Source organism: Poecilia mexicana, unplaced genomic scaffold (genome assembly GCF_051168715.1).
Source record: "Poecilia mexicana isolate PSO_F unplaced genomic scaffold, ASM5116871v1 scaffold_13, whole genome shotgun sequence".
Taxonomy (NCBI): domain Eukaryota; kingdom Metazoa; phylum Chordata; class Actinopteri; order Cyprinodontiformes; family Poeciliidae; genus Poecilia; species Poecilia mexicana.
Window position 1 is genome coordinate 13,874,694 of NW_028263382.1, and position 26,543 is coordinate 13,901,236.

A 26,543-nucleotide genomic window follows, 5' to 3' on the forward strand; every position below is an offset into this window, starting at 1 on the left:
CATATTGTTACATTACAAGCTCAACCTTCAACGTTTAAGTTTTTTTGTGATAAACACAAAGCAGAACATAAATGCATAATGGAAAGAATCAATGTATGCAGGTTTTTTAACTTTTTGTTTAGCCAATCTCAAAAGTGTGGTGTGCATTTGTATTTTCACACCAGTCTGTTGGTATTCAGGCTGTTTCAGGTCGTCTTACCTATAGGTCAGCAATCTTTTGAAACCTGGAGCAGGTTCCTCCCACCAGGACTGATCTGCATTTAGCTCTATCCTTCTTCCCATCAGCTTCTCTGCTGCCGCCTCCAAGTTTCATCCTCAAAACAGTTCATTCAGGATAATTTGCTAGTTTTCCACTTCATGTTTTGCACATATTTATATTGATATTAACACTGTTGAATTTTATTTACCAATACTGAGACTTCTGAAGAAAGTTGACTGCACTTAATTTACAGGTGTTAAAGGGGACCAAATATAAATGGTAAACTTCAGATTTTTATTTGTAAAAATTGCTTGAAACCATCAATTCTCTTCCTTTTACATCAGATTGTACTACTTCAAGTGTGTCTATCGTACTGAAAGAGTCAGTAAGAGTTTACACTGTGAATACTTTCTCAGTGAATCAGAGATGCTACGCTTCTCTGTTTGAGAAGCAGAGTTTTCTTTTAGGCTTCTCTAACAAGAGTTTCTCTTATTCAATTTGCTTTGGTTCAGTACAGATGTGATTGATTCCCAATTTGATCCTCCAACTATTTTTGCATAAATTAACACTATCGCTCAACAGTCAAGAAAAAATAATCATTATGCCCTTTTCCAACAAAAATGTTTTACGACAATAACAGCAAGGCACAAATTACTGACGTTATAAATTTATGTAGTTTAATTTTGTTTCCACGTGTGAAAGAACAGATCTTCTCGGTAAGGAGAAAACAACTTTTAATGTAGGCAATAATGCACTCTAAGTCTTGATGGCATCACCATAACGGAAGAGGGAAACAGGCAAACCGGAGTTACATGACTCGAGATAGAAAAGTTTAAACTGAAACAGAGACACCATAAATAAAAAGATCATCATACTCCAGAGTTAAGAAATTACACATGTGACATTTAAAGTCTTTTAAAAAAAAGTGATAAAGCCAAAAAAAGTACACCAAAAAATTAAAACAGCAGGAAAACTTAGTCTGCAAAAACATGTTGGAAGGCATGTTATGCGTTGCAGAAAAATCAACATAAAAAGCAATATTTAAGACAAATATATGTCCACATTGTTCATAAGTCAACAGCCACAGCACATCTGTGTGCTTGTGTGTTCATGCATGACAGTGTGTAAGCATATCAGGTGCTGCTAGATGAGCCAACAGGAACTGAAGGTGAGCTTCATGGTTGGTTGATCTGACCCATAAACAGGATGGTCCCTGCAAACAGAAATAAAGACGGTTCACAAATATCAGATACTGCTAATGCAAATCTAAAATGCACTCATCTATGTTTTGCGAATAAAACTGCATACCTGTTGGGTTATGTCTGATGAGGAACAGAAAAGGTCTGTCCACAGTCACCCAAGGGGGAGAGGAGCGAGCCATCAAGATAGCAGCTAAACACACACCACAACAACTCAGATTAGTGGGGCGTATAAACAAATACTGGGGGTAAACCACGCAGATTTATGTCCGATCAGGAAAAAAAAAACAATTAGGTATACTTACTGGTGGTAGCTGCTGCCTTCGTCCCTTCTTCATTTACAATGATTTTGGATTTCTGCAGAGCCTTGGAGACGTACACCGGCTCGGTACCTGGGAGAACAGCAGCAGTTCATCTTACCTCAAAATAATGACTTCCTGTACGACAGTTTTTACTTCAAGCCACAAGATGGCAGTAGCGCAAAAGTTTCAATCTAATTCTTTTTGAAAAAAAAAAAAAAAAGAAAAAAAAAATCTATATAGCACCACGTGGTGGCACTACAACCTTTTATTCAAAGTTGCATTTCCTGAGGCCCACCCTGATTCAGTTTTTACACTGAGCGGTGAGACTATTTCAACTTCTTACTGGCTCTCAGCAGTGATTAGGCAACATTTCTCCTCAGGTTTTTACACTTACTCATACCTAAATCAACCTGCTTCAAACACATTCATCCAACTAGTGTGTATGCATCACCGTCGGGTTTTCACTCACTGAGGTGTGTGAAGTCGGCCGCATCCTGACTGAACATGTCTGCTATTCCCAACGCAGAGAGAGGAGCTTTCAAGTCTACCTCTACATCTGCAGAAAACCTGCAAACAAACAGAACCATGCAGTTGTTCATTTCACCAAAAGCCACAGCTACGTGTGTGTATTTGTGTTTAGGACTTACTTTGGAATGAGCAGGCGGACTTTCCTCATGTGCATGAGCTTGGCCCAGCTCTGCACAGTGGCTGTGCTGATGTGTGGAATGACGCTGGACAGAGGCGTGTCCTCAGCGGGGACGGCGATCAGCATGCTGATGGTGTTGCCATGGTAAGGCAGTTCAATCACCCGGTATTTGACCCCCTGGGGAGTGGTGGCCATTCCTAAGAATATAAGAAGGTTTAGAAGTTAGCTTGAAGAGATTACAAACAAACACAGAATACTGGTATATCATACTTAACATAAAGCTTTCTCCAATCGAATACTATCAATTAAAAGGAAGGGAATTAAATTGTCAATAGCAATTCTTTCCCTCTTTACGTCTACATTTATTTAGAGGGCTGGAAAAATTCTCGCAATTAAGATTAGATGGGGTTGAGGGGGGAAAAAATCTGTGGAATCCAGAGATAAGAAAGGCCGTAAATGAGACGTAGGAACCGGGAAAAAGATCCAAAATTAACTTAGCGGCACAGACCCAGCAAAGTCACACTGGGGGACTAAAAAGAGAGAATGACGTGGAAGAACAGAGACTCTTTTCACAAGAGGCCAACTTTAAAATACCTCTAAGAGGTAATCAGGGTGTGAGTCACCAAGACATTGAGGGAAATTTTGAACCTTTAGCCTCATTTTTGCTTATTTTTAAAGCTCAAACGGGCATTCATTTGTCAATGAAAAATAACTCGCTAGTGGCCCAGTAGAAGACCGAAGACTGTCTGGCTATTACCACAGCACAGATTGACTGATTGATCTTTAAACTATTTCGAGAGTTCCAGCAAAGAATCCCTTCAAAAGAAAAGAAAAAAAAAAAACAACAAAAAAAACACACACACCTTCACTTATTTCTAAATCAAGGTTTTTCATTTAATTCCTTTTTACTTCCATTTCATAAATTGATCCTCCTGTCCCAAAACATTGCTCAGTTTTTTTTTTTTTTTAAATATGTCATTTTTAAATCTGCTGTCTAAGTATTTTCTCTTGTTTGTTGAAGCAGTTGTGATTTTTATCTCGATGCTATAGAAAGTTTTACTTGTGGAGGACAAATGGTCATAAAGAGGCACAAATCTAAGCAGCATCAAAGATGTTTATTGTTAGAGATAAAGTCGTCATAAAAATATAAAGGGAACGAAAACAAGTGAGGAAAAAATGTGAATTAATTTAATATACTGAACTCGCAAAATTTCCCAATGTCAGGAAGCTTCATCTGTTTCCATTAATTTTGGTTCCGACTCCCGTTCTGGCCAGCTGACTCCTATGACACGATAATACATCCTACATACATCATCATCCTAGCTGCTATAAAAATGGGAGCTCCGAATGTCCAGCAGAGAATTACATCCATCTTCCAGTGTTCTTATAAAAATTGACTTTTTCAACTTTAAAACCTGCGCTTCAACAAACACCACCACCTAAAATATGCAAGTAGGGAGTTTTCTCACTTCCAGGCTCAGCTAGCTTAAAAGTTCAGAAATTGAAAATAAATCAGCATCTGATTTATTGTGTTCATTTGATAAACTATAGCGGGTCAACACCTTAACCCAGGTGTTAACGCCATTGAAGTTAAACTTCCAGTTTTGCTCTGACTGATTTTCTGATTTCTGCTAAACTCTAGTCCTTTTCTCTCTTTATATACACACACTCACGATTATAGAAAAGGAAGTATATTTCTACTGTAAACAGGGCTAATAAGAGCTTCCAATGATTTATGATGAGAATAACAATTTACATTTTAAATGTTTAATCTTCTTGAGTTAGAAAACCGCCAAGAGCTGGGGAATGCATCCAACATGTGACAATGTTGAGATATTTTTAGTTTGTATTTATAAATGTCAGCATCTCAAGCAACAAAAATTAAGAGGATACATTAATATGGGCTCAAAAGGGCATTAAAAGGTTGCTTATGCCACAAGCTCAGATTTAGGAGTCAAAACTGCAAACTATTTTTTATGAAATGAGATTCTAAAATTATAAAAGCAAATATAAACAGCTAGGAAGTGACAAACATGCATCTTCTTTTGTGCCCTCTCCTTTTAATTGTATAAATTACTCTTTCCTTCTACTTCAGCTATTCACCATTGATGAGCCATCAAAACAAACATTGAAGTTTGGTGTTGTAAAGGCTTGCAGGGGTTTTCAGGGGCCCTGAAAACCCCTGTAAAGGTGCTGAATGTTGTTTCTACAGCAGAAATGACGGAATCTTGTGCTTTACAGCTGAACATGGCCTCAGTTTATTACAGTCGCTGGATGAGAATCTATCCCCCGCACTCACTGTGCCACCACAGCTCTGACATGTCTAAATATAGTTGACTGACTCGTGCATCATTGCATTTCACACAAAACTAAAAACATCCTGTGCATGTAACACGTCTGAGCCTGCAATGCTTTACAACTATCCACAATCTGGACCACGAATCACATCCTGACTGTTATTCCACCACAAGAATAAAATTAATATAGTAGAAAATAATTAAATTAGCAAATCTGAAGTGTACAGTCGAACTTGCAAGGTACCAAGATCGGGCTTCAAAAATAAAAGGCCACTTTTTCCCCCCACTCCAAGTTGATATTAAAATAATTTAATGTTTCAGGACTAGGGCTAATGCAATTAATCGGATTAATCATGATTAATTTTTGAAATCATCAAATAATCTAGGAACTGATTAACAGGAATATAGAGACTTTAAAAAAAATACCATTTGCTAAAAGAACAACTTCTTGTTTAGCTTAATTATGCCAAAATATGAATTTTGCATTAAAGATGTTTTTTAAAACAAAAACCTTCTTTGCCTTGAAATTCAGTCTCCCCAGAACTCCTAAAATGGCCATTTATGTCTGGTTCACATTATTAAAAACAAAACAACAACAACAAAAAAACACGACTGTTGGGCACATTCGCAGTGTGTTTGCATGTCATCCTTTCATAATGAACTCCAGCTGCTTCTAAGCATGCTCACTCACCTAAGTTAAAGATGGACAGCTGGGACATCATTGACACTTTGTATACATTTCCATCACCGCCAGTGAACGACCTCATCTTCGTGTTGTTGGGCTGGAAACCCGACTTCCACGAGCCTTTGAAGTAGATGGAGTTGAGAGCGACCAGACGGGTCAGAGTCGAATCCAGCATGTCCGCTTTGATCAGGTTGGTGATGTGGCCTGCCCAAATACACAATGGTAAAAGAACAAGGATTGATAAAAGAAGAAAAAAAAAACACTGTTTTGTATTCAAATCATGTTGGAAAAGGAAGTGATACTGCAAACTCATAGGAGAAAAGGTTTGCCGAGTGGCTTGTGAATTATAGTTGAGCAATATTTTTGCAAAAGATCCTGTTTTTTTTTTTTGTTTGTTGTGGGGTTTTTTTTATTTTCACAAATAAAGGTTTCCTAAATCACACACTGTTTTAAAGAATGCAAATCAAAAACATGTGGTTGAGAATCTTTGTTTTTCTGAATATGATGTTCACTTTCTGTTTGAGACAAAAAAAAAAAGCAGGATTCAAACTGCTTTGAGGGCCAACAGCCTCCGCATGGACAACTAAACTGCAGCCCAGGTCTCCAATTAACAGAATCATCCAGTTCAGGTTTAACTGGTCTAAAGATTTTAGATCTCGAAACGGAGATCATCAACTACAGTTTTAGAGTCATCTTTTTAAAGAGCTGTTGGATATCCTTTATAATTAGCAGGAGAAAAAGCTATGAAGGAAATGGTAACGCTTATCAAAGTGTTTTAACATCAATTAAATATGATCCATTATTAGACCTTCTTTAAACCACATATGACATGTTGCCATTATGATTTTACATCAGTGGTTGCTTCTTGGATTATTTTATAATCCAATATTAGCAGACAGCTCAGCAATTTTAGTGGACTATGTCAATCCAACAGAGCTACTAATGAACTACTTCCTTTCTCATTTCAAAATGAGAGTCTTAAACAAAAAAGGGTGCCACGCCTACAGGAAACTAAGGCTGAAATGAAGAATATGTTTGATCATGATTAATTGATTATTGGAATAATCTGCAACTCATTTAGTAATTGAATTATAAACTAAAAAGAACACATCCACAGCAGTAAATAAGCCAAAACTGTGAGAATCTATATAAAAATTTTGCATTTCAGAAATAAAAAAAATTAAAAAATCTGTGCAATAATGTTCTACCCAGAACTACTCAAGTAGCATCGCTTTAGCTTCACCCGTTTTGTTTATTTGCATCTCTTAACGCATTTCTAATATTATAAAAAAAGTTTTAAAGGTTTACAAAAAAAAAAAAAATCATTAGAACGGCAATCATTTTTATAAGATTTGTCAATTAATCCTTAGAATAATCCATAGATTACTAAAATAAGAATTAGTTGCTGCCCTAAAAACAAACTTTACTCTAATAGGAAATATTGTAATGCACTGAAACTATAAATTCAAATTAGATCTGTAACAAAAAGCAACAAATCTTAAACATAATCTACACAACTGAGTCTTCAAAAAAAATGTGTATAGAGGACTGTACCAACCGAGCATGACCCCTACCTTTGGTCTTATTCCTGACCCACTGATTGATATAATCAGCTGCTGCAGTGGGGTTGCTGAAGTCCAGGCTCCGGCTCTCACACTGGAAGTTTGCTTTATTGGTGGCCATAAAGGTCTCCTCCATTGGGAAACCATTCTGGCTGAACATGCCGTTGGTAATCTGCACAAGGTCCTGGTTTGACTTGGAAGTCAGGTTTTTGTGCAGCTTCTTCAACATCTTATAAGGACCTGTGCACAACAAGTGTATTTAATCTTTGGATTGATATTAAATAATAGCGATTTCAGATCATAAAGGACTCAACACCAAATTCCTCTGTCCCTCCACACCGTTTTTCTTGTATCGCAGTGCACTGATGATTTGCTTCCTCGTTTCCCCCTGGGCTCCGGGCAGCAGCATGCCGAGGATCGAAGCCACTCCATGGGGTGAAAGCACCACGTTCTCTAGAGGCTTTGAGCGGACTACTTGCTGGAACACCTGTATGCCCAGATCGGAGCCACGTTCGCCATACGAGGGGGCTGCGGACAGCACACCCTTATGGGCGCAAAGGGTCACCAGTGCATACAGGCAAAGGAAGGAGACGTGCTTCATTTTGATCTCAGAAGCACCTTGAAAGAGAGAAATAAAAGCAATGAAAGAGGTTATTTGATTATGCTGCTCCTCATAGAGCAAACCTGTTATCAAACATGAATCTACCACAACTTGCATTCCTCAAAGTCTCCATGGCCACTCATTCCTTTCACATAACTCACTCCGGTTTTCTTGGTAATAGTTAATTATCGCAAGCGCTCCTCGTCATCCTTTGAGGAGCAAAACCTTTTATTTAGCACAGCTGGATCAGAGTGATGAGAACAGACCCACATTAAAAGGTTTTCTGTTTTACTAGGCTACACTAAATCTTTAGGGCCATCTTAGGAAATCTGTTTCAGCCTGCTCCACTGATCAAAGCAAAGTAAATATGGTCACAAGAGCTAGACTTAATGCCTGCTGGTGATGAGCAATGAAAGGACGCTCAGCTTTACTGCAAATATTGCTGCTTGTCTTGTGTAACACCCACATGTAACAACATGATTGGCTTGTTTGCCTTTAAGATGATAATTTATCTTTCCTCTAGGAAAACACTAAATGATGCCCCCTTAAATGGACACCTTTAATGGGAAACTCAAGATCAGGGTCAGCCCCAAAAGTAATAAAAATAAGCTGCTGCTGCTTTGAGCCCCTAAACCAGTTCAGTGTTTCCAAGAGTGCTTGAAGTTTCACTCAGAACAGGTTGACAAATGCATATTTAGAGCATGATATTGATCGATTGAGACAAAAAAAAAAGAAAGAAAATCTATTGGTTCGATGGAAACGCTGCAAAAGGACAACTTAAAATACAGCCATCTCACAATGTCTGCTGGTTGTGTCTGAACTGTGATCATATGTCATGGCTGTGTGTAAAACATGCCCAGACATCCCAAATGAAGCGGTTTGTTTTCCAATAGTTTTTCCTAAGAGACTCACCATACATGACATTTTCAAGTGATATTTACCAGGAAATATGGTGACTAGACCGCTTCGTCATGAAAAACCTATTGCGTCACAGTCAGCTTGAGGCAGCCAGTGTAGTCTACTTAGTACTGACGTCCCATGTCATTTTCCCACTCTCTCCAACCTGTTGAACACTAAAAATCTGATCTACACGAACGGATTAACACCTAAAGTTGTTTTATTCAACCCTTTTGAAGAGTCTATTTGTGTCTCATGAAATATGCAGGATTTAGAAATGATCTCAATCTTCTAGAAATATCAGACTCACGCAAGAGTCTACTTACTCTAAAGCAGGGGTGGGCAACTCTAGGCCTCGAGGGCCGGTCTCCAACTTTTAGATGCATTTCAACTTCAACACACCTGAGTCAAATAATGAGGTAGTTAGCAGGACTCTGGAGAACCTGACTGCACTTAGGAGGTGCAGTTAAGATTCAGCTGTTGGATTCAAGTGTGTTGGACCAGGGAGACATCTAAGAGTTGCAGGACGCCGGCCCTCGAGGACCAGGATTGCCCACCCCTGCTCTAAAGGGAAACCACACAGGACTGATGTTTACAATCAGATATGCCAACAATGCTGAACGCAATAACCAATACAAAAGGCTAAAGATGCTTTAAAAACACCATCTGTCATTTTCTCTTTTTAGAATAAGGAAATTCTGTTTCCATCCAGTCATTTAACACCTTCTACTCCCACAGTGTGACGTCGCCTCTGCTCCCAATATAAATAATGACCAACTGCAGAAAGACTTTTTATAAGACTCATACACAGCTACAGTACATTATTGAATGCCTTAATAATCTAAGCCACACATAATGGATCATTTTCCACTCAAATATTATCTCAGACTACAGTTATTTAACTGATCATGTAGAAAAATGAAGACTTTGTAAGATGGTGAACTTTTCAGATTTTGAGGTGTTAAAAAATAATGAAGATGCAAGCCATTTTATTAAGGAGTAAAAATATGTTGTGACTTTAGCTGAGTTTTTTCTTTTAGTTTCAGAGTTAGATTGTTCTTATTTAAGAGATTGTAAATCATTTTTTGAAAACAATATTTACAAGAACCCTTTTATTTTTAAGACATTCATGTTTTGTAATCAGTAGACAATTAGGAACTTCAAAGTTCTTAAAGAGAAATGACATTTAGTTAAACTTTGTATCAACATATCAGATCTTTATAGATTGGTGATTGGGAAAAAAACACCAGATCAGCGCTAATTTAGAAAATACTAAACATGTATAAGATCAATCATTATAAGAGCAGTTATGTGTAAGGCTCTGGCAGGGAAGTTACCTGGAAGAAGTGGGGACCCAAATGAATTCCTGCTTAGGGCCCTATAAAAGCTGGGACCGACCCTGCTAATTTCTCAGAAAAATTGGATTTGCTCCAGTAAAAATAACCTATTTTATTACAAAGGCTAACAATTTACCCTGACCATCCTGCAAGGCATTAATTAAAACAATGCGTGAGAACAGCAGGGGGGTCGAAGAAGCTACTCAAGAGGTGGAGCCCACTTTCTCTTTGAACAATAACAATTCAAGTCACGTCTATAGGCAACTGTTTGCTTTAACAAAAAAAAAAAAAACACACAAAAAAAGGCCTTTGTGGGTTGGTGTTAAAACAAATAGCTGATCGATGCAAAATGCAGACTGAAATCATAGAAAATTAGCATATCAAAAGTCAAGAAAAAAAGTGAGAAGTTAACTTTGTACGCCCACTTTAGCTTAAAGCAACACAGCAGCACATATGATATATTCTATATCCTTTACAATTTCAAGAGGGCAAAGTTAACAAACGGTTCTCCTTACCTTTCGTGTGACGTTTTCGTTCTTCGACTTATCCCCCAGGTGATACTGCAACCTTATATCGGTCCGTTACTAACTTAAGTGCAATCGAGAAACGACGGTTCGACCGTAATATAACGTAAGAAACAACGTGCGTTTATTCCCGCTATCCTGAACACTACAACTGAGCTCACCGTTGCTTTGAAAGAGGAATTTATTGGACTGAGCTCCGCCTTCTGGTCAAACAACCGAGCACGGAGTGGGAGCGGCGCTCTCGCTTATTGCGTCAAACGACGAGTTATATTACCACTACTTCCTCTAGACCTCCAAAATAAAAGCACGTTCATACTGCGTTCCATGGAAGTTAAATGTTCGGATTCCAAGTAGGAAAAGTTACTCCCATAATCGTGTAAGAAGAATAAACTGTATGATGAAGACTACGAATTAAACCAGTCAAATCAGGGATACATTTGTGGAGAATTAACAGATTACAAAACAATACACAAAGCTGAACATCTGACAGAGACTTCCTTACTCCTGCTGATCCATTTAATATAGCTAAAGGTGAACCTCAAAAAATCCAAAAGGTGCATAATGTCATCTTTCAATTTTATGAATACCTTGATCATCCGACAGTCTATTTGCAAGCAGGCCTGAGTAAATTCCACACCCAGACCATCGGCATCTGCCAACTCTGTTATTCACCTGATAGGAATAGTGATTCAGTTCCAGTATTTGTGTTATCTTGTATTCACTTTTAAATTTTTTCTGTCAGTGAGCATAAAACAGATTTCAAGAGGACAAAGTAACTTTTCTTGGTCGAGAAGGAATGTGCTTTAAAACATCACTTTTGCAGCAACTGTGTGTAAAAAAAACCTAAGAATCCAGTTTTACAACATGAGGAACCAGTACAGGGGCTTAGTCCAAGCTAAAAATGTTGGACTAAACGTTGTGTCTGGCTGGGATGAATTAAAAACAAACAATGCAGAGCAGAGTTGGGTCAGCATGTCTGTGTTTTGGATAAATCTCAGGAGATGGCCAGAACAAACAATAAACATGCCCGGTATGATAACCGTGCCTTGCTAGGCTTTCGCAATATCCTATTTGAAACAATGAGGCAAAGGCAAAAGTAGGGAACAGTGCATACCGATCCGGTCTTTGCAACAATTCATGGTCCTGATGGCAATAGAACACTTCCAAAAAGCATAAAAGACTATCTTTTTCTTCTTTTGATGGTTATGGTTTACAGAAAATGAAAACCCAAAATTCAGCGTATCTGAAAATTTGCATACTGTGACAAACATAATAAATGGAAACACATTATGTCTCACCTTAATCAGCAAATTAACTCAAACACCTGCAACGATTTCATGACCCTTTAAACAGTCTCTGACTCTGGGTCAATCGGTTAGACATTCATGGGTGAACACTGCTGATACGGCACCCTTTACAAGGACAGTAAACCACACAAGGTCATTTCTGAAGAAGCTGGTTGTTCACAGAGTTCTGCAAACAAAAATATTAACAGAAAATTGAGTGGAAGAAGAAAAAAAAAGAGTGGTAGGAAAAGATGCAACAGCAAAAGGCAGAAGCACAGCCTTGAAATGACTGTCAAGCGAAATCCAATCCAGAAGAGCCAATAAATTAGACATTTGTTGGTCTAATGCAATATTTTGTTCTCAGACACTAATTCTGGGGTTTTCTTTACCTGTAAGCTATAATTATTAAAACTGCAAAAAGTAAAAGCTTGACATATTTTATTCAATGTTATCTGAATGAATCTATAAAGTTACTGCTTCACTTTCTGAGATGACTGGCAAGAAATATTGCACTTTTACACAATATTCAAATTTTTTGACATGTACTGGTGCATGGTGGTTGGCCACGTTTCCCCGTCAACACAAAAACTGAGTCAGGTCCCAGCTCTAAAATGTTGCCTGTCTCCATTCTTCTTGTTGCAACATGAGAAAACAAAGGATGAGTGTGCATTGGTTATTGTTGATCAACTTTGTGATAACCCACATTTTGAAATCTACAGAAATTTCCTACTTCAAAATGATGTTCGGTAGTTTGAATTATATTGAGATGGAAAAACAGCATGATCAGTTATACTGGTACGACCGATACAAAGTGTGATACCACATATTTTATTTAAAAAGCAAACTATATCATGAAAAAATTTGTTTTTTTTTGTAAACATCTTTTCAGATATGTCTTAGTGGTAAATTCAATTTACCAATTTTTTTTTGTTTTTTTTTTTGTCATTTTTTTGTCAGACTGCTAAACAGCATGTATTTCTTCTGCAGTGTCACACAATACACTGGACTGAGAGGTAAAAATAATTCAAATTTAATATCAATAATAATTAAAAAAATGATTTCAAATTTTAACACATTAAAAACAAGAACTTTCCCCAATTCAAACTTGTGCAAAGGTGCATTACAAGACTTCAAGGAGCTGAAAATTTGGCAGTACAGTAAGAAATCAAGTTTGATTTTCAGAAATCGTAAGTGATGCGTTTGCTTTGTAAAGCCGAAGGAGCCTTCAATCACTACTTCAACCACTGCTGGAGGAGCAGAAAGATGTGATCCCGAGCCTCAGACAGCTGGGGAAGATCTTGGCTCCTTGCTGGGTACATGTTAGCACAGTGAGCAGTTCCTGCATGAGGGGAAAAACATGGCCATTAATGGGAGCGCAGAGGAAAATGTCAGCTGTAAAATTAAAAGACAGTTGCCAAAAACATTTAGACAATATTTATTCGTCTGCTGAGTTACTGGCTTTTACCGACTTTAATGATTCACAGATCAGTTCCGGGACGGATAAACACAGAACATTTCTTTAAACATTAAGAAGGAGCTGAAACCGAAAACGAATGGGGAAGCAGAAAGCGCTTTCAAAGAGCTTGGGGAGGCTATTGAACAAAAGATTTTAAAATAAGAACAGAAAAAAGCAAAGTTTGTCTTCTTTAAAGCAAAGTATGTACTTTTGCTTGGAAAAGTGTTAATCCCCTTGGACTATTTCACATTTTGCATGCGTTTTTCTTTTAGAGTTGGCGAGACAGACCAACACAATGCAGTAATTCTAAAGTGAAAGTATCATTTTAAAAAGCAGCAAAGAGCTGAAGAAAAAAATGAAATCCAAGTTTTATATAATCTTAAGGGTATATTTTCACAGAGAAAATTATAGCTCATATTCCAGATTCCTTCCCCTTTATATTGTGGAACACGAATCACACACGAACTGTATAAGTGTTGCTTTACACACATAAAAGATGCAAAGCACACAGGGACTTAAACCATGTCTCAGACCTTAGTTAGGGAGAGTTTCATTGTTTTATTCTACATTGGATATTAACGGAATCACTGACGCTTCTGCTTCTAAAGCAGAAAATACTAAATAGACCGACAGACTAATGCATCTACAGACCTCAAACTCTTATTTTTTCCTTAAGCTCATTAAATTTGAACTTAATAAATCAGATTGATCAGTCATTATACCAACATGGTAGCAGATTCAGGTGCATTTCCTCACCTTTAATGAAGACAGAAGGGAGCTCAGCGGTGATGTCTGCAGTGATTCCCAAAGCATGCCACGGGTCGATGGACCCGTTGGGGAACACGATTCTGCTGGACTGGATGTCGTAGCCGCCGTAATACTCGTTGGTCTGGGCGACGGCCTCTGCCACCTCGTCAGCACTGATGTTGTAGAAGCTTGCACACTGTTTCACCTGATAACTGGATTCAAACGAGAGAAACAGACTCTGCATCTGGAAAACCTTGTTATAGCTCATGAAACTGTGTACTTTGTTAGAGTTTTATATGACAGACCAACACTAAGTAGTTCATAATTGTGAGGTGGAAGGAAAAGGATGCACAACTTAAAAACTACCAAGAAATAAACTTCTACTTAAAAATGACCGGGTGGCACTTCTTTCAATTAAACAGTGAAGAAGCCAATAAATCCATGGAAACTCTGGAGGAGCTGCAGAGATCCAAGAAAGAAAACTGTGCATCACGTCCCTTCTATTGCACACATATGCTCCACTTCGTGTTTTTTCCCTCTGTCATATAAAATATTATCATTGTGCTTCAACATGTGCAGATCCAATGTACGCAAGTGACATGAAAGCTTTTGCCAAGCGCTGTAAACAACGCAGCGTCTTTTCAAAACCAGAAAGGAATACATTAAACAGTGCATGATGTATAACTAATAAAAGGTGATTGGGTGAGCAGGTGCACTGTACTGAATCATAATTATGAATCTATTAGGCACAGAGACAATGTGTGCTGCACTCACTCCAGAGGGAAGCCGGTGAATGGCTGGTTCGGTGAATCTGTGCTCTGGTAGAATCCAAATTCACTGCAGGTCTGATAGACCCACTGTCTCCCTGACAACACATATGCATAAAAAATTTAATCACTGCTGCATATTAACTTAGTTCTGCGAAACAGAGGCAGAAACAACAGAGAGCGGGCGGACCAAAGCTTAGCTTTAATGGCTATTAGAAAACAAACAAAAAAGAACAACCATGTCCTTTTAGTCATCCAGCCTTAATGAAGAGAGGAAAGAGCTCAGATGAAGTTGAAAGGGTGGCTGAGGAAGTTTATGTGGCTGGATCACAATGGCCTTCTGGGAGGACGGTTTATTTTTCTAACAATTCGTCCAAGTTACAAAGCAGAGTGGAGGCCAATAACATCCAGTGAAACGCTGAAAAATATTCCAGATTAAGGCTGTCCACAAACATGGACATACAGCATTCCACGTTTCTAAAATTTCATTTTCAAGACAGATTCATGTTTTAAGACAAAGATGCTGACCTAAATGTTGTCCATGGATTTATTTAGAGGTTTTTCCATGGTAAAGAAATCCCATTTTAGGTTTTCTGCCAAATAAGACCTTGTTGTCTTATTTAGACATTTCCTAAAAAAAGACTTTCAGCTACACCCAAATCTTGGTTCACTAAATGACAAAAACCACATCCTAACAGTCATGTCTCCAGAAAGGCTCTTACAAGTCCTTTTGGCTGTTTATGGAAAGTTTTACCATGACATTGTAGTTGTGTACAAAACACACACATCCTGTATAAAATAGTGCATTTGTTTTATATATATATATATATATATATATATATATATATATATATATATTTAAAAAAACATTTTACAAGTATTCATACCCCACTGTTTACATTTTGACACCCATAGCACACATATTGGGAGCAAAGCTGAGTCTTTTTGCCTTCATGTGATGTGTGAAGGAAAACTAACGCCATCTATACTGTAGCACATGGCGGTGGCAGCATCATGCTGTGGGGAAGCTGGACATCCATCCATCCATTGTCCTTCACCCTTGTCCCTCAGTGGGGTCGGGAGGGGTGCTGGTGCCTATCTCCAGCTCACGTTCCGGGCGAGAGGCGGGGTACACCCTGGACAGGTTGCCAGTCTGTCGCAGGGCAACACAGAGACACACAGGACAAACAACCATGCACACACACACACACACCTAGGGGCAATTTGGAAAGGCCAATTAACCTGACAGTCATGTTTTTGGACTGTGGGAGGAAACCGGAGAACCCGGAGAAAACCCACGCATGCACAGGGAGAACATGCAAACTCCATGCAGAAAGACCGGGGCCGGGAATCGAACCCAGAACCTTCTTGCTGCAAGGCGACAGCTCTACCAACTGCGCCACTGTGCAGCCCGGAAGCTGGACAATAATGAAAAATAAAATACAGATTGATACCGAAAGAAAAAAACGGGAATTCCCTTTCCACTTCATAATTAAGTCCCACTTTGTGTTTATTTAGCATAAACTTCAAATAAAACACATCAAAGTTGGTTGTTTTAATGTGAAACAAGTTTAATAAGTATAAATACTTGTGAAAAGCAACAAATCTACATGAATCAGAGCGGATGCACCCACCTCCTCCTGCGGCCGGCCCATCCCAGGACGTATTCGTCATGTCTCTGACGTAGTTACTGAAGCTGACGTCCAGGCATTTCACAGAGAACGTGTCCATCATGAGGCGGGCCACAGCAACGTAGCGGGTGTAAGGATCTCCCAGTGAGGCGTCACCCATCACGTCACACAGCACCTTGATGGTTATGTTGGTGCCCAAAACCCCCTGCAGACAGAAAAATGTGATTTATTTGGAGCAGAGGCTGTTATAAAAGGACATGGTGAGGCAAAAATAATCTTGTGTCTGAATACGCAGTGATCTGTAAAGATTGTAGCTGATGAGCCACAGCTACAGGAAGGTAGACTAAACAGGATTTTTCTTGCCTGGCTGTGCTGTAACCAACTGGATGACATGTAGATGGAATCATTACGATCGTCGCTGCAGTTCTATAATTCATGATGATCAACACGCATCTGCCTGACGTGACTGGCATGTTCTCTTGCTTTTCCCATTTTGAGCAGCGGCTAAGGGCAACAGGTTGCTTTCCAAAGCCATATTTTATTCAATAAAAGTTCTTCGACACTTGTCAAATCGTGAAAACGTTAAATCTAAGTGTGGCAGTGTCGAAAAAAAAATAAAGAAATAAGTGAATGAATGAGCAAATAAATAAATAAATGAAAGTGTTGCATTTATACTAAAGTGCAAGCAATTTTGGTAGTGTTGATATTTGTTAAAAATATTATTTCCTAACATGGAGTTGATTGAATAATTTTTTTTTAAATGACAAAAAAACAACAAAAAATATACATATATATATATACAATAATCAATCAGGGAGATTATGCTATAGGATTACTTTCTTTTAAGCCTTTTGTAGTGTCTTTACTAATGGTAGTAATAAGAGTATTAATGCTGTTAATCAGTGAAATGAGACTCGAGGAGGAACCGCGGATGGTCAGCAGAGCACTTCACAACATGAACCTTGTCGCCTTCTTTTTGTAACATGAATATACATTAGTATTTAAACACCTCTGTGACGAAAGCAAAGTGGAACCAGAGTAAAATGTCCTGCATGTGCACACAAACATGGTCAATAGAGACGGTTTACATTCAGGTTCTGGCCAAATACTAATCTTATTGTGATTCTTGAGGAGAAGCAAAGACAACTAAAAACTGATAAACGTTTATTATGCCTGTTAGATGGAAAAAAAAAAAAAAAATCCAAAAGTTGTTGGATTTCTCAATCTGAACCAACATACTTCACACAACTATGGCTATTGCAAAACTTAGGAAATGTATTTAAAGGTTGGGCCCTGTGGAAAGACAGATATAACATACAGATTCATTGATATTTTAATATGAAAATAGAAATTGACTATCTTCCTGAAACTGCAGGTTAAAAGTTACACAGAAAAGCACTTCCTGTTGATTACGGCATATTTTCTGCGTCAGAGTTCTGTTGCGAAACATTACAAGCCAGCTATTGTGTTAAGAGTGTTGAAAAACTCATATTGGCAGGAAAGAACTAAAACAAAGTTAACAATGGGAAAAGTCAGCTGTTGGCAGATTCTGGGTAACTATGGCGATCAGCTGTCACAGTGGCCGTAATGCTCCTCAGAGAGGCTCCCCGTCCAGCACTGTGGCAGGGGCCGGCCAGGTATAAACTGGCCTGAAGCAATGAGTGTCATTTACTCCAAGGCACCTGGAAAAGTAAACAGTTGGCAGTGACTACAGTAATGCATGTGTGCAAAACTGAAAACACTGCAAACTAAAAATGACCAGTGATTCACCCATCATCATCATTATCTGAGGAAAAACAGGAAGTGTTGGGAGGTTATTCTCAAAGCTACAGTTCATAAAGCACACCATTGATAACCCCGCGGTTTGGGAGCCGGCAGGCCGATTCTGATGATTAAGTTACGCCTCTCTCTTCCACACATTCCTCAGCGGTACCTAAAACCCGGTAGCTTGCTCTGCACCCGGCCCTTAGTGGTGGAGAGTTGACGCTGGGCTGTGCTTGTTAGCTAGCGATGTGCACTCTGCGGCCCACTGCTCCTCTCAGTTCTTTTACAAGCGTCTCTTTGGCTTGGGGCGACAGGAAACCAGAGAGACCAAAGAGGCTTTTGTTACTTTTTCACATCGGCTTATTGGTAACCGGACTCACGTCCCGTCAAAGCAGCAGGGGGACAGAGAGGCAATGGAATGGGGAGAAAACGGGGGGAGGGAGGGACGAAAGAAGTAACCAGGAGGACAAAAAGACACTAAGAGAAAAAAACTCATCCTGAATGTTCATTTTTACATAACATAAAAATGTTGGATAGGTTTGAGCACATCGTGTGAATACGGAGAAGAAAAATAGTGAGCTGACTATTTAGACTGAAGCCTTCACATTTTATCAAGGCTACTTTGTTATGGCTAAGTCTTCTCTGTAGACAAGTCCCCCTCCTTCCAATGTCACAGCCTCACAAACAGTCTTAACCTTTTCAACTTTTCCAATCAGCTGTCTCAGTTACTGAGGGCGAAAGAGCTGCAATTCAACAAATGAATACAGTGGAGATTTATATTAAGATATTCTAAATTTCAAAAATGATTCACCAAATTAATGCCTTAAAACTGCGCAAAGCTCTGCACAACGTTTCATTTTCAGTTTATTCAGGCATGAAGCTCACAATGATGATATTCATTCCTGCCTGAGCTCAAGAAATATGTACAAGAATCCGAAACAAAACATAGACCGACTGCTTCCAGCCGTGTATCGAAGTGAGAAGACGTTTCTTTTGGAGTGCCAAACTCTGGTATCGATGCCACCCAAGTTCCCAACCCCAAAAAAAGCAGCTAAAGCAAAGTCTCCAGCTTGAAAGTCAGTTCACAAAGCGAGGTTTTATGTAGGGATTTGTCCAGTGAGAAAGTAAGGGTAGGAGCACAGATTGCAGACAGATTGCAACTATGAAGCAAGCTGGGTCTTTTTTAATTTCCACAGTGGTGACTGACTGCTTTTGGCAAAAACGCTCATTCAAAATACTCCAAGTAAACTTAGCAGCCAGGTAATTTAAATGATATCTGAACCAAACTCATTTTTCTGGTCATATCGAGCACTTGGAGCACTTTGGCACACATTCATAATGACTGAGAGAGAGCTTAGGGTTAAGTGTAAATGAATATGTGGTTCAAGAGGAAGCTGGAATTGAAGCAAAGACACCTAAACTACACCTGTACCGACGCCGCCTCACCTCAAATCCTCTGTTGTCTTCGTTATACTGGACCACATCCATGAAGTTGCCAGCCACCGATTCCAGGAAGTAGGCAGAGTCCATCTCTGACTGGATCTGCAGGGTGGAACATAAACTGGTGTGGGAAAAGGAGAGAGAAGGAACAGAGGGAAAAAGAAGAAGAGGACAAAAACAATGAAAGTTAATCAGAGAAAAATGGAAATTAAATAGTGAAGAAAATGTGGGTGAAATCAGAAAGGAGAACAAAAAAAGACAATAAGTATCTTGTAGGACTCCTCATTTTTCTAGTTTTACTGCTAAAATCAATTCTGTGTTTAGCTACAGACACGTTTGGATACATTTCCTACTGCAGTGTGGTCCACTGGCCAAAGTCACAAAGTTTGAAGTACCACAGTCATTCCCAATTAAAAATGTAAAAATGGATTTAAAAAAAAAAAAAATCACCTCAGCAATAAACAAAACCTATAATATTTGAATAAAGCAGAATAGTCTGATTTGTGTCGAAAATTGGTCTGTGAAAATTGGAGACTTGAATTATAAAAAGGGTTTCGCATTTTTACCTTTAGAAGAGAAGCATATAGTTTCCAATTATTTTTAATCAAAAGTTAGTTTTCTGTTTTGTTGGTCTGCAAAAGTTTACAACTATGACAAATAAAGGCACACGGGTTTCTTTTTCTGTAAAAGTCTGCAGTTAGCCGAGTTTAATGAATGGGTGCCGACCAGTCTGTTTTATTAGTCTTATTAGCAATTGTGTCCCTAATTACTAAGAAATGAAAATGCGAGGAAAAATAAATATGACTAATAAAAGCAAATGCTTGTTGTTATAACTAACATTTTCCATTTAAAATTTGTTTTTGAATATCTCACGCTGGAAAAGTGCTCTTCTTATTAACACCCTGTGGTTGTGGTCAAGACATACAGCATTCTTGAATTACAGTCCACACTAAGTACTAAGACAAAGTGATGGCTCCAAACGGCCCCTGAACCACACTTTGGGAACCTCTGTCCAACTTTCCCAATGAGAACAAAACTAAGGTCTGGATATTAACGTTTTGTTATCGTTTATCTGCCAAAAGATCTGTGAAGACAGCTGTAGGTTGTGAAATTACAACTTTATGCTGTTAAATTTAAGAGCAATCTTTTTATTTTTCCTGATCTGGGTCCTGAGTCCAAATTTCAGACCACGAGCTAGCTAAGTGGTATGACAAAAAAAAAAATCCTTTATCCTAACAATTTTTTTGAGTGTTTATCGGTGCAAAATTATGTCTTGACGCAAGTGCTGTGTTCTGCAAGTAACTGCGGACTGGGAGCTGGACAGGCTCCCTGACCACTGCTGTGACCTTTGTGTGTTACTGTCGGCATGAGAGCATGTCTGCAAGAAGCTCAAAGAAGAGATTTTCCGTGTGGTCAGACCGGTTTTCTTCCGTTTCCATGACCGTATTAGTTTAGGAGGACACACCGCACCATTACAGAAGACATTGAGCTCTGCTTGTTTATGGTGTGGTCTGACCTCACAGTCACTAACACTACTTTTATATAGAATATTACAGAATCTCTACTTACTTTATTGATCAGTTTTCAATTCTGTAGGTGATGACATCAGCAACACTTCACATATTGAAAGCAAACTTGATTAAAAGACAAATCTGTTTTGGCACAAGGCCTTCAAAGTAGATGAAGTTGAACTAGAAATATTTCCGTTCAGGTTTCATGAACTACAGACAGATGAGCATAGAGCTTAAGATGACAAATGCACTGTACTTGAAATCTTTGGTGATGTTTTCAAAGGTTTTCGGGTCTCTCAGGCGTTCTGCGAGGGTATCTGAAGCCTTTTTCACAAGCACAGGACAATCTGCATTTTCTGAGGCCAGCGAACGCCACACAACCTCCAAGTACTCTGGAAAAGTGTAAAGGCAGAGAGAAGGCAGAGCACTTTAAACCAGCATGACCACAATAATACAGAGCGCCGGCTGTAGTTAAAAACAGAGAGCTATTTCTGAGGCAAAGCAAAAGCCTCAAGTCATTCTGAAACCAGTGTGTGAACCAAACCCCTTTTTTAAGCATTAGAGTGCATCAGGTTTCAGTGAGGTCAAAAGTGAAATGATGGGTGAATTCTACAATTTATGAAAGTCAAAGAGCTCATAGGTGGGACTCCAGATTTATGAATAAATTCCCTACAAGTTATTCTTGCTGGATTGCTGAGCACCTCTGTTGGTGCCGTTTTTGGGACTAAAATTAAACCTCAGAACATGATGTTCACTGCTCTCGGTGCGTTTCATCTCAGCGTTTCCTTCAGGTCATAGGGACTGAGTCAAATGTGTGCAATAGTGTCTTAAAGATAGCAAGAGTGTGTAGGTGGAAGTGCCTGGAAGTGGGTCCGTTCTGATCTGCAGTCTCAAAGGAAAAACAACACGCTTAGCCAAACACAAGGCGCACACAGATAAAGAGAGGTGCATGATTTGTCTAGAAGGCTTGGTTGTTGTGCAGCTCCAGCAGAAACTTGCACAGAAATCAAAAACAAACTGGCCTGCTTGTTGCCTGAATAAACACACAAATTTTACACATAGAGACACATACAAGTGAACAAGAATACAACTCCAAACTGCAAAAATGACATAGCACACCAACACAAATCAGACTTTGCTTTTAATTATGGATTTAGTTGAATAGTTATTTGCGTCACTGTGTATTAATTTCTAACAAATAATGAAGATTGGTACTGAAACAATTCATTGGATTAATCGTGAATTGATTACTGAAAATACTGAAATATTTGTCAACTAAATTAGAAATTGATCAATCGTTAACTGAAGTATACAGACTCAAAAAAGGCAATTTGTTAAAAGAAGAACGCAATCAGAGCAGTAATAAAGCCCAAACTGTACAAAAACATGTTTTTTTTATATATATAAAATATATATATATATATATATATATATATATATATATATATATATATATATATATATATATATATATATATATACATATACACACACACACACACACATTTTACATTTAAGATTAGAAAAAAAAACTTTAATATGTTGTACCCAAAACTCTTCAAGTGGCATTGTTCTAGCTTCAATTGGATAAACTTCTGTAGTACAAAAAGATATCTCTAATTAAGCACTTTTCTTAGATTAACTGATTAATAAGTAGATAACAAAATTATCATCATATCAGCCCTACACTGCAATGATGTTGAGTTGAGCAGAAAAAGTTCATTTTAGAGATGCACAGTATATCACAAGTTTGTTGTCATAGCAATATTTGGGATTTTATGGCAAGTGATCTCTCTGCATCACAATAAAATACAGAATAGAATAGAATAGAAATTGATTTTCAATAAGGTTATTATCTGTATTGACGAAGGGGTATTTAAGACATTACGATGTTTTGGTACTTTTTCCCTATTGGAGGACCCATGACTGCAACTGAGGCTTACACAGAGCAGTACATTTGGCTTCAGTCATCATCTGAAAACTCTTCTTCCTTTTACTCAGGTTCTCTTTATCCAACACTGAAGTTTGTTTGGTAAACTGATATATTTAAAGTGGGGCACAAAAGCAAAAAAAAAAAAACAGATCAATTCTGTAAGGGGGGCAAATAGGTTTTTAAAACATGGTACATAGTGTAGTGTTTAAGTGCATATTTATTTTTTAAATAAACTCTAAATCATAATTTCTCATCATTTTACTTCACTACCTCTCATAGATTAATTAATCTGAACCACATTCCAGGAGAAATGAAGAATAATTTCAGTGAGGCACAGAGGTGCCAATAGATTTGTCAACATCTGCAATAAGGCTGCCATATAGCGCCTGTATTTACAAGCTTCCCCACCATGTGGCGTCTCCTCTTACCTGGAAAGTTTACAGTGGCGAACACGGGCGCACTCGTGGCCACAGAGGCATGCACCAGGTGAGGGTACTTGAGCCTGGACCAAGCGGCGAGAGAACCTGGATACGACCCGCCGAACGCCACCCACTTCCTGTTGGTCAGACCCCGGTTCTCTCCCATCACAGTGCGGAAGTGTGCAAGGTCAGCCAGAGCCTGGCGACTGCTGAGGAAACGCAAGTTGTCTGCGCTGAGGTCCCTAAATGAAGAAAAAGTGTAAAAATTAAAGAACAAAATCACAAACATGAAGTGAAAGTATACAAGTTGAAAATTTCTCATAAGAATTCAGACCCACTTTGCAAGAGCAACAAAAGCAGTTTTTTTTTTATAGTGTATGATTATCAGAGAACTAAATGAATCCAACAATATCTCTGGATGCAGGCGGCAGATGTAAAAGGCAGCATGGATGCCTGTGATCTTCAAGCCCTTTTCAGGAGAGCTGCTGCTGCTGCTGCATTGAAAACAGACAATTCTCCAGGGGAGATCTGTCACACACTCGCAGCTGCGTCAACTAACTCAGTACAAATTAAAAAAAAAAAAAATGCACAAACAAGACAGAGACTTCAATGCCTTTATTGTGGCAAATGGGGAAATCTGAAATTCTGTTTGGCACAACTTTACAAATATGGCACAGTCAAAACAGATATCTGCTATGAAAATGTATATACTGTTTTTGCTTTTTTATGTTACACTTAATGTTTTAGAAAGGCAAACAAATTTTAATATCAGAAAATAATAGCATGAGTTAAAATAAGTAGTTTTCTAAATTTTATTAAGGGAAAAATATTAGAATTTGGAACAACATGTGCTCCCAATAGCCTTGTTTATTTCTGCTAAGTCAAAACCAAAATGCACTGTGCACATAGCTGCACAACAAGGCCTCACAGCAAGACAAAAATATGAGGTAGCTAAAATTTATTTTGAAGTTAAACACTAAATTATCTCAAAGTCATCTGTGTGTGTATTTACATTATAGTTTCCTGAACTTCAGTCTACAAGCATGCATCATGGACATCTAAATGCAGGACTACCACCTAGTGGTGTAGTTGATAAAATATTGCTTTCTACAGCCATCTTTTCTCCAGTTTGGTTGTTTAATTTTGTAAGAAAATGAATCTGATCAAGCTTGTCTCTATAACTGTACATGTAGCGCAACCAGCTAAATCAAAACAAATGCAGTATATACACTTAAAATATAACAGAAAGTTACATTTATGACTTATTTTTAGATTTTTGTAAAGATTATCTAATCTATATATTTTTTTAACATTGGGAAAATAGCTACAATGTTGTCAAAATGAACATATTTTTTTCTGCAAAATAATACCTCGTATAATTTGGCATTAAGCACTGTACAGACCCTGAACCACTCGTTTAAACAAAAGACTGGAGCAGAATTTGCATGAACCTTATTCATGATCAAGTAGATTGTGCAGGTTCACCTTTATGTGCAAAGTTTTGTCAGAACTCCCAAAACAGACAAGGAGAAATCTGTTGGCAACTTTTGGTATAGATGTTTAAAATCTTTTAAAATTCACCAACATTAACTGTAATAACATAATCTAACATTGAAAAGTTATTAAAAATCCTTTAATTTAGGTTCAATGTGGAGTAGAAGAAGCTATGTCATACTGGCAAATATATTTCTCTTTACAATTCTTGTACAGGGGTGGTAATAATTGTGAGGTCAATAAACAGATGTTATAAACATGTGACTGAACAGGAAACTGTGTAATCTAAATATAATCAGCCTCCTTTCTCATATTTTGCTTGCTCTCTTTGGTACAGATACATTCAGCAAAGTGGATTATATTTCACTTCTGTGTTTGTCTTATTGAAGCCTAAACTGATTCATGTTGTACCTGGGGAACTCGCACCAACTCAACATCATGCAAATAAATCAGTAGCAAACATACGTTGTTGGGTGACTTTTCCCATAGAATCGGTGTTCCAGCATGAAGCAGAGGGCTCCGAGTTTCTGAGCGTAGGTGAGCCAGGTGCCTTCCTTCATCCACGCTGGGTTTGCCGGGCCCTCTCCACCGATCATCAGAAACACTGGACCTCCAGGCTTGTAGAAGGCCTCATTTACAAAGTATCTCTGCAAGGGGAAAGGTGGAGAGTGAGAACCTCGACATAGGGGCATACTTTTGCAATCCATTGCCTTGCAAAAGTAGGATATTTTCTCACTTTGTCATGTCATGTCATGAATCACCAAAAGACCAAAAAGAGAGCAAAAAGCGTGAGGTGCTTTATTTTTTCACACGTAAGTGAAGATCGGCTTCACTTGCATGTGAAGCCGATCTTATGCATGAATCTTGCAAATGCCATTTGGGCATTATTTTTTTTAAACTATAAGGAAAATTTAAACTAAGCTGGTATTTGTTGGCAGCTTAGGTTTTGTTAGTTTGTCCTTAACTGACCTCAAATCTTGTGATTTTTTTTGAAAGTTATAATACATATATCAGTCAAAATCGGAAATCGTCAGGCTTTTTAAAGATCAGTGATCGTCCAAAAACCTGCAATCGGTGCACCCCTAAATTAGTCTACTACAGCTCTGACAGTACAGTGTTGTTGTCCCACTGGAAGTTGAACCCTCGTCTTGTAAAGATCATTTTCCTTCCATTGATGGTTTACGTACTAATTTGTGCTAAGGGTAAAAGCTCAAGGGGTAAACCCATTTGGAACACAACATTTGTAAGCTCTTGCACTCAAAACAAGACATGAACTCATTTTATAAATAAAATGTGAAATATTTTTGAATAGACAGCAGTTGGACTTACTTGCTTCCAAGCTCTGCTGTCTCCACCATTGAAGTGATCCAGTTTCTGGGTGAACCACAGCTCCTCAGACACAGCTCCATAGCTGGAATCCTGCACCACATCAAACTTCCTGAAGCCCTTGAACCGACCTTCTCCCACAGAAACAAGGCCGAACAGTGCAAAACTGAATGCTAATACTTTACAAAGAGAAAAACAGTGCGTTTCAAAAGCCATGATGGCACAAACACAATAAAGGAAACAGACTGAAGCATGTGACCCACAAAAATGAAGTCATATGACAAACACTACAGCTGCTTTATGTACTGTCAAAAGACGTAGGAATTTTCAGCTTCTTACTTTACATACAAATCACGTCAGTAATATACAACTTTCGAACACACCTGACACCTGAGCTAATAACAAGTTGCGTGTATTTTTGTACAAAAAGTACTTGTTTTATCTTATTAACGTGTGTTGTGTATTAAACGTTAAAATGTGATGAGTGGTTTCAGTTTCAGTCTTTGAGTCAAATGTTGAG

General features: G+C 38.3%; 2 protein-coding genes across 2 annotated transcripts; both read right to left on the reverse strand.

Annotated features, from left to right (window-relative positions):
* Nucleotides 1–854: 854 nt before the first annotated feature.
* On the reverse strand, nucleotides 855–10,464 carry serpine2 (serpin peptidase inhibitor, clade E (nexin, plasminogen activator inhibitor type 1), member 2). The gene is made up of 9 exons (XM_014991755.2): nucleotides 10,241–10,464; nucleotides 7,230–7,508; nucleotides 6,903–7,130; nucleotides 5,335–5,532; nucleotides 2,348–2,543; nucleotides 2,170–2,267; nucleotides 1,704–1,790; nucleotides 1,508–1,591; nucleotides 855–1,412 (listed from the first exon to the last, which is right to left on the reverse strand). Exons 2-9 carry the CDS (start codon nucleotides 7,489–7,491, stop codon nucleotides 1,375–1,377), a joined length of 1,191 nt encoding a protein of 396 aa, XP_014847241.2. The 5' UTR covers nucleotides 7,492–7,508; nucleotides 10,241–10,464; the 3' UTR covers nucleotides 855–1,374.
* A 2,085-nt stretch (nucleotides 10,465–12,549) lies between these two features.
* Nucleotides 12,550–26,296, reverse strand: prss59 (serine protease 59, putative). The gene is made up of 9 exons (XM_014991753.2): nucleotides 26,027–26,296; nucleotides 25,163–25,344; nucleotides 23,213–23,445; nucleotides 21,108–21,243; nucleotides 19,347–19,461; nucleotides 16,140–16,341; nucleotides 14,513–14,603; nucleotides 13,748–13,950; nucleotides 12,550–12,874 (listed from the first exon to the last, which is right to left on the reverse strand). The coding sequence occupies exons 1-9, from the start codon at nucleotides 26,237–26,239 to the stop codon at nucleotides 12,768–12,770; spliced, it is 1,482 nt and encodes a 493-aa protein (XP_014847239.2). The 5' UTR covers nucleotides 26,240–26,296; the 3' UTR covers nucleotides 12,550–12,767.
* Between the last annotated feature and the right edge of the window lie 247 nt (nucleotides 26,297–26,543).

Bases quoted from the DNA above. Each gene is read 5' to 3' on its own strand.
- serpine2 (XM_014991755.2), bottom strand. From the start codon at position 7,491: ATGAAGCACGTCTCCTTCCTTTGCCTGTATGCACTGGTGACCCTTTGC. The intron at 2,544-5,334 runs GTGAGTGAGCAT...TTATATTCTTAG, and splicing joins GCTGTCCATCTTTAACTTAG to GAATGGCCACCACTCCCCAG. The intron at 1,592-1,703 runs GTAAGTATACCT...GTGTGTGTTTAG, and splicing joins GAAGGCAGCAGCTACCACCA to CTGCTATCTTGATGGCTCGC.
- prss59 (XM_014991753.2), bottom strand. From the start codon at position 26,239: ATGGCTTTTGAAACGCACTGTTTTTCTCTTTGTAAAGTATTAGCATTC. The intron at 19,462-21,107 runs GTACAGTGCATT...TTCCCACACCAG, and splicing joins AACATCACCAAAGATTTCAA to TTTATGTTCCACCCTGCAGA. The intron at 14,604-16,139 runs GTGGGTGCATCC...ATGTGTTGTCAG, and splicing joins TGGGCCGGCCGCAGGAGGAG to GGAGACAGTGGGTCTATCAG.